The sequence below is a fragment of the Conger conger genome, chromosome 9 (genome assembly GCF_963514075.1).
Source record: "Conger conger chromosome 9, fConCon1.1, whole genome shotgun sequence".
Classification (NCBI taxonomy): Eukaryota; Metazoa; Chordata; class Actinopteri; order Anguilliformes; family Congridae; genus Conger; species Conger conger.
The window spans coordinates 4,256,051-4,268,506 of NC_083768.1; the positions used below are offsets into that span (position 1 = coordinate 4,256,051).

The window sequence follows — 12,456 nt, forward strand, 5'->3', positions numbered from 1 at the left end:
CTAGTGAGTGGTGTTTCTCACAAATGCTTAATACCAATTACATTTCAGACATTACGCATTACATCACACATTAATTTAAACTGACATTTCAATTATGATTTAAACCCTTCAATTAAACCACTTTTGGTTGTTCTCTCTATCTCTCTCAATTCAGTTTAATACAAAATGATGTGTGTGTTTTTGTGAATCCCTAACATGTTAGTTTGGGCAAAATGTGTGTGCTTTTGTCTGTGTGTTGTGCTTCTGCAGTCACAACTACAGTCATATTGCCAAAGCAACACATATAATACAATATACTATATTTACAAACAGACTTTGTCCCTCCCAGAGATGGTAGCAATAATGAGGCACACATTCGTTTTCTGAGGAATTATGATTACAGCAGCCAACAAAGGGCCATTATTACCTCAACAAACAATGCTTTTATTTGCTACGCTGGAGGTGAACAACAAGCAATGTGATATGAAACTTATAAATACTCAGAGTGTCAGTTGCTCATGTGGGGCTTTGAACATGCTGCTTATCTTGAGCTGTAAACCAACTCCTCTTCTGCAGAATAAAGAAACTGACCATTTACACACAGTCCCTGCCTCTTACTTTGCCACTGGAATCTAACAGTAATACAACATAACAACCCGATCAAATAGTAACTTGAAATATTACATTACATTATAGGCATATGGCAGACGCTCTTATCCAGAGTGATGTACAAAGTGCATACCCATAACCTGGGACAAGTGGGCTGAAAGACCCTAGTGGGAAGTACAATTTCAAGTGCTATGAATTAGGACTTGGGCCTTGCAGATTAATCTGACAATGGAAAATATCTATAAAACCGTTTTTATACAAAACAACGTGAAAGAATGTTACACGTGTACAAACAAGAATAAACAGCTTACATAGCCAAGAAAACAATCCTTGTGAACACAAGTGGAGTAATAATTAGACACACATTAGTTTTCTGAGAAATTATTACTTTGCAGTGGTTCTCTGTTCTCTAACCATGAAACTCCAAATGTTCCTCAGACCTGACCAAGAAATGACGGATCAGTTCATGGCCACAAGCCCACCCAGGCCAGGAGCCAGCAAAGGCCCCACCCCATGGACTCCCAGGAGCTGGGATCCCTGGGAAAGCTAAGCCCACCTCTGGGAAAGACCTCACTGTGCAGTTTGGAGCCAATCGTGCCTCATCACCATCTCACTGACCATCACTGCCTTCAAGACATGCAGAGTTCTACAAAAGGATCAACAAAAAACAACAGTTTTCCTCAGAAGTCATCCTTCTCCACTCAGGGTGATCAGATTAATCGCTTTCCAAACCTCAGAAGGTATTATCAGAGCCACAAAAATAATGAAAGGGCCTCTTCTGTGTTGGTACTGACATGGGCACTTCCCCCTGGGCACTTACCAAACATATATATCTCTTCAGTTAAAACATATGTACATGTGAGGTAATCAACATGAATCATTTGAATAATCAAAATGTGTAACCAATAGAGAAATCTGTGTGATTGAAGTGTTTCATTAATTCTCACGTATTACTTTTCATTTAAGACTGATATATGTTGTTTCACAATAATGATGTGAATGGTAAATGGTTGGCATTTATATAGCGCCTTTATCCAAAGCGCTGTACAATTGATGTTTCTCATTCACCCATTCATACACACACTCACACACCGACACACCGACGGCGATTGGCTGCCATGCAAGGTGCCGACCAGCTCATCAGGAGCATTTGTGGGTTAGGCGTCTTGCTCAGGGACACTTCGACACAGCCCGGGCAGGGGATCGAACCGGCAACCCTCCGACTGCCAGACGACTGCTCTTACTGCCTGAGCCATGTCACCCCCATACCCATGTACCCAGACAGACCGTGCACGAGCAGCATGCATGCTTTGGTCATTACATTACATTAATGGCATTTGGCAGACACTCTTATCCAGAATGACATACAACAAAGTGCATACCCATAACCAGGGATTAGTGCGATGAAAGGCCCTAGAGGGAAGGACAATTTCAACTGCTACCTGCACAACAAAGATAAGGACCAGGGCCTATTTGATCATCATTTTTTTAATTTTTCAAAAAATATTTTTTTTACCGCAGCATGCAAATGTATTTTAACTAGCCAAACACTGCTTAGATAGCCAAACTAAAACTTCCTGATACACAGAAAGTAAATCACAGAAAGACAACAATTAAGGTTCACAGGGAGGTAGGAAGGGACAGGGAGAGGTGCTGCTTGAAGAGGTGCGTCTTCAGTTTGCGCTTGAAGATTGGAAGAGATTCTACAGTTCTGACCTCAACGGGGAGTTCGTTCCACCACCGTGGAGCCAGAACAGACAGTAGTCGTGAGTGTGAGGTGGAAGTTCGGAGAGTGGGAGGTGCCAAGCGGCCTGTGGAGGCTGAACGAAGAGGTCTGGCAGGGGTGTAGGGTCTGATGATTTTTTGGAGGTAAGCTGGGGAAGACCCCTTAACTGCTTGGAAGGCTAGCACCAATGTTTTGAATTTGATGCGAGCCATGACAGGCAGCCAGTGGAGGGAAGTAAGCAGGGGGGTGACGTGTGAGTATTTGGGAAGGTTGAAGACCAGACAAGCTGCTGCATTCTGGATAAGTTGGAGGGGTCTGATGGTGGACACTGGGAGGCCAGCCTAGAGGGAATTGCAGTAGTCCAGGCGGCAGAGAGATCTAGAAGAATGAGGACAGAGGAGAGGGAGGCTGCTCGTGCGGCATGGAGTGACTCACTGACAGAGAGGAGCATGGTCTCTGTCGAGTGGCCCGATCTGAAGCCAGACTGATGGGGGTCTAGCAAGTTCTTGTTAGAAAAGAAAGAAGAAAGTTGACTAGAAGCGACTCGTTCTATGGTTTTAGATAGAAAAGGAAGAAGAGATATTGGGCGGTAGTTCTGGATGATCGAGGAATCCAGAGTAGGCTTTTTTAGCAGTGGGGTGATGTGGGCCCTCTTGAAGAATTATGAAAAACCAGCCAGAAAACAGGGAGCAGTTGACAAGAATGTCAGGGTCAAACTGGGTAATATCCTGACCTTATCCTGACCTCTCTCGAAATACTGAGCTAATGCAGACAAAAAGGGGGAAGTTGGTCAAGGCTGTTGTTGAGAAAGATCTTAAAATAGAGACAGACCTCTGTTTGAACTTCTGCCTCTGTGAATCAGCAGTAAGCCTAGGGGAATGGGTGGTGTCATGGATAACGGCAATACTACCTCACTTAGGATGGATCTTGAGCCCTCCTCATATTCTCTCTCATCAAACTGGGTCTAAGAAGGGCCATATTAACCAAACCTGTCTCTGCTTTGAAAGTGACCCCATACCAAAAGCGTGTGCTGCAGCTGAAGGCTCAGCTACACCAGGCCGTGCTCTGAGCGGAGCGGGGGGAAACCTTGTGGCCTAAACCACAACAGACAGGGGAAGTGAAATTCATGAGCAAGGCCCTTAACCCTGCATTGCCCCAGGGGAAGATTGTTTCCTGCTTAGTCTAAGCAACTGTACGTTGCTCTGGATAAGAGCCTCTGCCAAAGTGAGTCCAGTGTGTCCTAGAGGTCCAGTGAGTGACAGAGTGTTCCAGAGTGACAGTGTGTTCCAGAGTGTTCCAGTGTGTTCCTGAATGACAGTGTGTTCCAGAGTGTTCCAGTGTGTTCCAGTGTGTTCCTGAATGACAGTGTGTTGCAAAGTGTTCCAGTGTGCTCCTGAATGACAGTGTGTTGCAGAGTGTTCCAGTGTGTTCCAGAGTGTTCCTGAATGACAGTGTGTTCCAGAGTGTTCCAGTGTGTTCCAGAGTGTTCCTGAATGACAGTGTGTTCCAGAGTGTTCCAGTGTGTTCCAGAGTGACAGTGTGTTCCAGAGGTCCAGTGTGTTCCAGAGTGACAGTGTGTTCCAGAGTGACAGTGTGTTCCAGAGTGTTCCAGAGTGACAGTGTGTTCCAGAATGTTCCAGAGTGACAGTGTGTTCCAGAGTGTTCCAGAGTGACAGTAACTGCAGACGCCTGCTGGAGAGGGGTGCAGGTGAACCTGCTGGAGTTGGACGTCCCTCGTGAAGCCTGTCTCATGCAGAAAGACAGTCTCTAGTGAAGCCTGTCTCATGAAGAAAGACAGTCTCTAGTGAAGCCTATCTCATGAAGAAAGACAGTCTCTAGTGAAGCCTGTCTCATGCAGAAAGACAGTCTCCAGTGAAGCCTGTCTCATGCAGAAAGACAGTCTCTAGTGAAGCCTGTCTCATGAAGAAAGACAGTCTCTAGTGAAGCCTGTCTCATCCAGAAAGATAGTCTCTAGTGAAGCCTGTCTCATCCAGAAAGACAGTCTCTAGTGAAGCCTGTCTCATCCAGGAACGATAGTCCCGAGTGAAGCCTGTCTCATGAAGAAAGACAGTCCCTAGAGAAGCTTGTCTCATCCAGGAACGATAGTCCATAGTGAAGCCTGTCTCATGAAGAAAGACAGTCCCTAGTGAAGCCTGTTTCATGCAGAAAGACAGTCTCCAGTGAAGCCTGTCTCATTCAGGAAAGACAGTCCCTAGTGAAGCCTGTCTCATCCAGGAACGATCGTCCATAGTGAAGCCTGTCTCATCCAGAATGACAGTCTCTAGTGTAGCCTGTCTCATCCAGAAAGATAGTTCCACGGTGGTTTTGTACATAATCCACCAAGGCTCATGTACAAATGTACTCACACTGAATGAATCAGCTGGAATATTTCCAAGAACCTCTGTACCTCTGTTCTACGGATTGGTAAGATTTGGTCATTTAAATTGAGATTCAATGGAGGTGCTTCTATGTTATACAGTTGAAGTAATGTTAGTCAATCATAACCGATAAAGGAGGCATCAAACACTGTTCTAAGTATTGTGAAAGAGTTATCAAGTCCCCCTTCTTTGTGCTTGTTTGCATACATGTTTTGTTTGGTTTGGCTTTGTTTCCCTGCAAGTTAGTCTTGATTACGATTTGATTTGTTAGAACTTGCAAAGTCCTGCCTAAATCAGTTACTCACGAACACATAAATACAAACATCACGCCTTATTTTTGTATCATAATCAAGCACATGAGCGCACCCAACAATGGGAGAGTGTTCTGCTCTATCTCCGCACGTATGCCTATATGATGTAAGCTGTGGCAGAGCACTCAGCCCTGTGTGTGTGTATGGTGTGTGTGTGTGTGTGTGTGTGTGTGTGTGTGCACTCACCCCTCCCTGGTTATTTGTCACAAGCACATTTTATTATTTTAAGCAGTTTTCTAACTATGTGCATTGTACATATCTGGATACATATATCCTAGGTTACATTATATTTTTCTCCCACATCATGAATATGTGTTTTTAGAATGTGTTTTTTTTTCAATTACATTGACATTTAAGTTTGCTTTGATCACTGAATGAAATGATTTCTGGTTCTTGTCTTTTTTGGGTGCTTTTCCTGCGCTAGAAAGCAGAACGACTTACGGTGCACTTTATAAGTGACACAGCCAACTGTCACCATTCATCATGAACTGTAGTATTTACTGTCAGACAAGTTAGATATTGTGAATCTCTTTCACTCATTCAATAAGTTTTAAAGGGCCAAATTGTTAATTAATTATTCAACCTCATCTTCGGACAGTACGTACTGACCAGTACTGACCATGTAATAGTTTACAATATGTTTAAAAACATATGTTAAAAATTAATGTTGCATTATTTTTATCAAGCAAGCCGCATTTGCATATATTATGCAGCCTCAATGCCTCATAGTTCTTGTGAAGTGAAGAAATAATAGTTGAGAAGTTATGAAATCCCCAAACAGGGGAGTCATAACTGGCCCCACCTTTACCTCCAGAGAGAATATAAGGCCAGGAACCCAGAGAGAGAGGCACTCAGAACAACTCTGATCTTCAGCTCTTCAGCAACCTGTGACCTTCACCTGTGAGCACACCCAGCCGCCTACCTGAACAGGTGAGATCCAGGACAGAGGAGCCTGCCTTACGATGCAACTTTTTTTGCAATGAGTTATACACGGTTGATATTTTACTAAAATTTTATTTACAAATTATATGTTTTAAGAGTCCTTGAAGGGTTTCCATAACTGCCACAGTTAAAAGGAAGGAAATGCCTGGCTTGTTTGTTTTGCTAGTTTAATATGAAACAAATCTAGTCTTGCTTCATTTAACAATGCTGTCATGTGAATACACCACATTGCATATTTCAGCAGCAATTCACTCAGACACAAACTTACCTTAGAAACACATCCACTTTACTAAAACACCCACGCGTTAATATGTCAACTTTGATTCTATAAGTAAATACAGGCACAACTGCCTTATTTTTGGCCAGTTTGATTGGCTAGAGCTTGCCAAATCCCGCCTTGCTACTAGTCTCACAAACACATAAATATGCGCATGACAGCTTACGGTTTACATTGTGTTGTAATCAGAGCTGCACTACTGTGACGACTCAGCAACTGAACCGCCAAGATGACTGTAAGTGATGAACAAATTATTTTATTTCATATTATATATAATATTTTATATTCTGTTTATGGTTTGACCATTTTTTTTGTCCTCCTCTGTTTTAAACAGCATGCTGAGGTGAAAAACATACCCCTTAATGCAGCAAAGCAACTGACTATCAACGGTGTCCCCAATGATAGGTGAGTCACAGCTGCCTCTGACTCTATGAGACCTCTTTATGCTGCTGCTAAATCTCTTGATGTCTTCATCCATGGTCATCCATCATCCATCCCTTGTGTGTCTCTCTTTCTCTCCCAGTTTCACCATCAATGTGGGCAAATCCAAAGACGTCATTGGACTGAAATATGAAGTACACTTCGGCAAGGGCACTGACCAACCTCTCATCATCATGAGTTGCATAAGGGATGACGTAGTCATCAATAAGTACACGGAGACTTCATTCCCTTTCGAAAAGACCGAGCCTTTTGAGGTGAGTCCTAGGACAGGGAGACACTGAGTTGGAGGTGAGTCCTAGGACAGGGAGACACTGAGTTGGAGGTGAGTCCTAGGACAGGGAGACACTGAGTTGGAGGTGAGTCCTAGGACAGGGAGACACTGAGTTGGAGGTGAGTCCTAGGACAGGGAGACACTGAGTTGGAGGTGAATCCTAGGACAGGGAGACACTGAGTTGGATGTGCTGAAAGGACACTTGCTCCAGTCCTCTGTACCTGTGCTCCATGTACCAGCCTATAACTTGGTATCTGTGTCATGGGGGGGCATGGGGGGGTAATGCCTCCACAAATGCCCTACAAGCATAGATTGCAATCATAATTTCTCCAATTTAAATATTGATCGAATAAATAAATCAGCGATAAATAATTACATTATTATACATTTCATCCTATGTTATGCTCTTTATTGTTGGATAACTTATCTCTCCTGCCTTCTCACCCCAGCTCCCTACCTTATCAATGTCACCTACAGTAATACCCATGATCTCTGCTTCTCTCTTCCAGATGACCATTTCCTTCAACAGTGACAACTTCCAAATTAAAATAAGTTCCAAGTACACGCACTTCGGGAATAGCCTGAATGAGAAATATTATGACTACATATGGTTTGATGGACAAGTGTCAATCGAAGGCATAAGTATCATCTGAAGACCCACCAGGAGGACCAGACGTCCCCCTTCTTGCTCCTGATTGGCTGCTCTGCTTCTGCTTCCTGGTGCCTTAATACAGCTGCGCTATGAGTGCACTTTGTCCCTCCCAGAGATCAGTGCCTTTAATCTTGTGCTTCTCTGTGACATTTAGACCGTCTGGTGTCTGTCCAAACCCACTGCATATGTTAATCAATCCAGCTTCAATAATAAATCTCTATCATGAGTAAATCTGTGTGTGGCTGTTCATTGGGGGGAGAGGGGTCCAGTTCTTTCTCCAGATCTTATGACTAGAAGGGTCACAAATTCACTCTTCAGTCACTACTTAAATTTCACAGGATTTTCTAGGCTCGTGAGTGATATTTCTCATGAATGATTAATACCAATTAAATTCCAGACTTTATGTTTTTCATCACACATTAATTTTAACTGCCAATTAAACCATTTTGGTTGTTCTTCTATCTCTCCAATTCAGTTAAATTCAAAATGCTGTGTGTGTTTGTGTGAATCCCCAACAAGTTAGTTTCGGCAGAATGTGTGTGTATTTGTCTGCGTTGTGTTTCTGCAGTCACAACTACAGCTATATTGTCAAAGTAACACATACAATATACTATATATAGAAACACACAGAAAAATGTAACACACTGTAGGTTGCATTTTTTCATATTATATGAATGATTGTTGTCAAAAATGAAATCTGAATAAATGTAACAATAAAAGCACAAAACACGCTTCACGGTTCCACTTGCATTTCCGCACACAATGTGAACAGCTGAGACCACGCCTAGTAAAAAACTGACATCCGAAAACTTTGATGAATCCCACATTATTTGTGTAAATGCATTTCTGAAGGATTTGGGGTCAATTTCGCTCAGCTCACGTTTGATAAATGAAGCCCATTGTGTGTGTAGTGTACACTCTTATAGTGTCATTATATTTTACCTATACTGTCCCTCAAGTTTGGTGGTTTGATCTCCAGTGCAGCCACAATAAGATCCGCACAACTATTGGGCCCTTAACCCTGCATTGCTCCAGGGGAGGATTTTCTCCTGCTTAGTCTAATCAACTGTGAGTTGCTTTGGATAAAAGCGTCAGCCAAATGACATGCAATTTGTTTCTTCAATTACTGGACTGGGTTTCTGCTGTAAACCCAGCGTTCCACTAATGTTAAGTCAGGGGGCTGTTTTTAAAAACCTTATGATATAGAAAGTATAAATTGTATCGCTTAACAAAGAGGAAGCAACCAAATAGGTCCGTTTAGTTTTATCAACTGGAGGAGGAGTTACATCCATAATAAGAATAAGTACCTGCAATAAATAAAAATACTGTTATTTTTCTACAATAATAATGACAAGTTGAAGGCTAAAACAAAAGCTAAGAAAGTAACTGATTTTCATACATTAATTCATATTTTATTGTAAAAAAATGTATCCGGTGAATTAGGCATAAGAACACAGTGAACAATACATTCAGTGAATTTATTGTGTTGTGCTTTTCCTCTGATACTGACACATGAGTAGCATAGGCCTAAGCTTTAGTTATGTAAACATCCCAACTATCATTAGTTGATTTGTTGACTTGTTGATTTGATTCTATGACCGTCCATGTTGGTCCATGGTTCTGACTTGATTAATATAAATGTTCTAAAGAATTACAAACAATGTAGCCTGTGTCCCACTAACCAAAGTAACTCATGAGCCAAATGAAATCCAAAGTATTGTCTTTAAAATATCTGTCAAATAGTGTGTATGTGTATGAGGTTTTATATCTGTCCAAATGACAAGGATGTGCTTTACTAAAAAAACAATGGTCTTTTATTCCAGCTGATGAATAATTATATTCTGTAGTTGGGGGTCTGATTGAGGGTGGATAGGCCTATTCAATCCAACTCAACAAGTGGCACAGAATGTCATTCTATGTCATTCTACATAAAAGTTTGGTGAATTCTATCAGTTGCATTGCTGTAACTTCCTATTTGATACACTTGAATGGAAGAGCATAAGGTTTCAAACCAGCTGCTCTCAAACACAGGCATTCCACTCCTGTCTCAGTAGGGGGCGCCATATCTCTACCAGAGGACGAGGGCATTAGGATGATCAGCAATGTGTACAATGTTTTTTGATATACTGTAATCATTACATTGTGAAGAGCAGTATTAAACATCATGTCAAATAATTATTATGACTATAACACAGCTGATGCATACGCTTTTGACTGGTACTCACTTGTGCGATTGAAAAAGAAATCCTCACCTTTACGCACTTCTCCTGGAACGTTAACGCATTTTGCTTGCAATGTAGTATGCTGCTCTTTCTATTCCCTTTTGGCGTCTGGGCACTAGTGCTGGGCTCGAACGAACAAACAAATCTTTTTCAACCAATTTTTCAAATGAACAAACTGAGTCTTGTCTCTTCCGTCAGAGCCGTTCGTTTGGCCCTCTGAGCGCCGTTTTAAGTCTCTACTGTAAATCCATGACATTGTTGCGAGCAAAGATCGTATTGTGAGCAGCCACCGAGGACGTGCTCGTATCCATCAGTGCACGAGCCGTTTCAGTTGTATGATGATATATTTCAATTGTGATTTTCATTCTTAGAATCAGTGAGCAATACTTTTCTTTTTAAAAGCAGTCATTGTGCGTTACATTAAGCGACCAGGGTTACATTTACATTTTTGTCATTTGGCTGACGCTTTTAATCCAAAGCGATTTACAAGTGCATAGGTTCTACCATAAGTCAAAGCATCACGTCCAGAACTAGCAAAATACACATGAAATGCTGTTCTAAACATAGTCGTCATCATAAGTGCAAATTTCTTTTTTTTTTTTTTTTGGGGGGGGGGGGGGTTAGACAAGGATAGGGATATCAGAAAGGGGGGGCAGGGGAAATCAGGAGGGAGGACTAAGGTAGAGTTTGAAAAGGTGGGTTTTGAGTCTGCGTCGAAATAGGGGGAGGGATTCTGCTGTTCTGACAGTGGTAGGCAAGTCATTCCACCACTGAGGAACCAGAACGGAAAACAGGCGTGAACGTGCAGCTCGACCGCCAGGTGCACGTAGAGAGGGAACTCGGGTTACGACTAATTACAAGGCTAGTGCGTGGTTACAAGCGGTAATTCGCAGATATTTCATTTTCATCTCCGTTTTTAAGATCGGAAAAATCAGCCTATAGGCTAGTTACATAAGTGCCACGAACACTTAGTTCTTGAGGACACACGGACACACGGACTACCCATTATTTGAAAAAAATGTTGCTTGCTCCTAAGTGGCACAAATTCAGCCCATGTGACACATACTATGGCAAGTTAGTTTAGTTACTGTGTGACTAAATGCAGAAGTTCACACATCTTCAGTGAAGCTCAAATGCATTGAAATATAAAAATGGTAGAAAATCGTGGCAAAATCATGTTTGACTTGATGTTATCCATGCTGTTTCTGTAAGGACAGCACAGTACATATATTCAAACCCAGGACCTCCTTGCTGTGAGGCGGCAGTCCCCCGCCCCCCTTTCTGATATCCCTATCCCTCTTGTCTAGATATGTTTAGAAGAGCACTTCATGTGTATTTTCCTAGTTATGGATGTGATGCTTTGACTTGTGGAAGAACCTATGCACTTGTAAATCGCTTTGGATTAAAAGCGTCTGCAAAATGAAAAAAATGTAAATGTAATGCTACCCACTGCACCATCCGTGCCGCCTGACACAGAAACAGTGGGGTTTAAATACACAGGTAACAAGAGGGGAATACAATCAGGTGTGCAATACAATCAGGAAGTGGGACACAGGTGAAACGAATGACAGTGAATGAATGAACTGACAGACAGAGTAAGCACAGAGGATAACAAGAAACTAAAATGTTAAGGTCTTAGACAAAACGGATAACAGAAAATATAGCTTATGACACCACTTTTGGTTGTTCTCTCTATCTTTCTCAATTCAGTTCAATTCAAAATGCTGTGTGTGTGTGTGTGTGTGAAGCCCTAACATGTTTGTTTGGGTAAGATGTTTGTCTGTTTGTCTGTGTGTTGTGTGTGCATCTGTGTGTTTGCATGTATATATGCATGACTGGGTCAATCATTGTCCTTCAGAGTATGGTAAGAGAACACAAATGGTACTGCTAGGATGCAGAAATCTTTATTTTCCCCTTATCCACATCAGGTGTTATTGAAAATAGCATTTTTGGCTAAATTTGAGGTAGAATTAAATTTGGGACATTTTATCACAAAGTTTCATTTGTGCTTTCTTTACATTGTTGAACTGCTTTCTTTACATTGTTGTACATTGTTCTGTCTTCTGGCAGCCATGATTCTTTGTGCCTGCTGGTCTCGTCAAGGTGGTTCTATGCTTTTGGTTGGACTGTGGTCAGTTCACTACAGTGTACTGTCTTTAGGGCTGTTGGGGCCATATCCACCAGAGGGTAGCAGAACCCACTTTATTATGCACTTGTGAACTGTTTTTTTCTGAGAATTTGCTCATTAAAGTCTCCCCATGCTCTACTCTGTGAAATCACACACAGCACTGACCTGTAGAATATCACACACAGCCCTGACCTGTAGAATATCTTCCTCTTCCTCTTCCTCTTCCTGCCTACATGTTTGCAAAGTTCTCACAAAAGAGGTGACCTTACCTGAGGTCTATTTGCAGGGCTTAGCAGGTGCGATTCTTGGATTTTTTTTACTGGGGTGGCCAAGGGGGGTCCAAGAGTTCAGTGTGAGTGTGTGAGTGTGTGAGTGTGAGTGTGTGTGAGTGTGAGTGTGTGTGAGTGTGTGTGTGAGTGTGTGAGTGTGTGAGTGTGAGTGTGAGTGTGTGTGAGTGTGTGAGTGTGTGTGAGTGTGTGTGTGTGTGTGAGTGTGAGTGTGAGTGTGTGAGTGTGTGAGT

General features: G+C 42.2%; 1 protein-coding gene across 1 annotated transcript; it reads left to right on the forward strand.

Moving 5' to 3' along the window:
• Window positions 1–6,451: 6,451 nt before the first annotated feature.
• Window positions 6,452–7,587, forward strand: LOC133136714 (galactose-binding lectin l-1-like). Its single transcript, XM_061254376.1, has 4 exons — window positions 6,452–6,457; window positions 6,557–6,627; window positions 6,746–6,917; window positions 7,444–7,587. The coding sequence occupies exons 1-4, from the start codon at window positions 6,452–6,454 to the stop codon at window positions 7,585–7,587; spliced, it is 393 nt and encodes a 130-aa protein (XP_061110360.1).
• The last annotated feature ends 4,869 nt before the right edge of the window (window positions 7,588–12,456 follow it).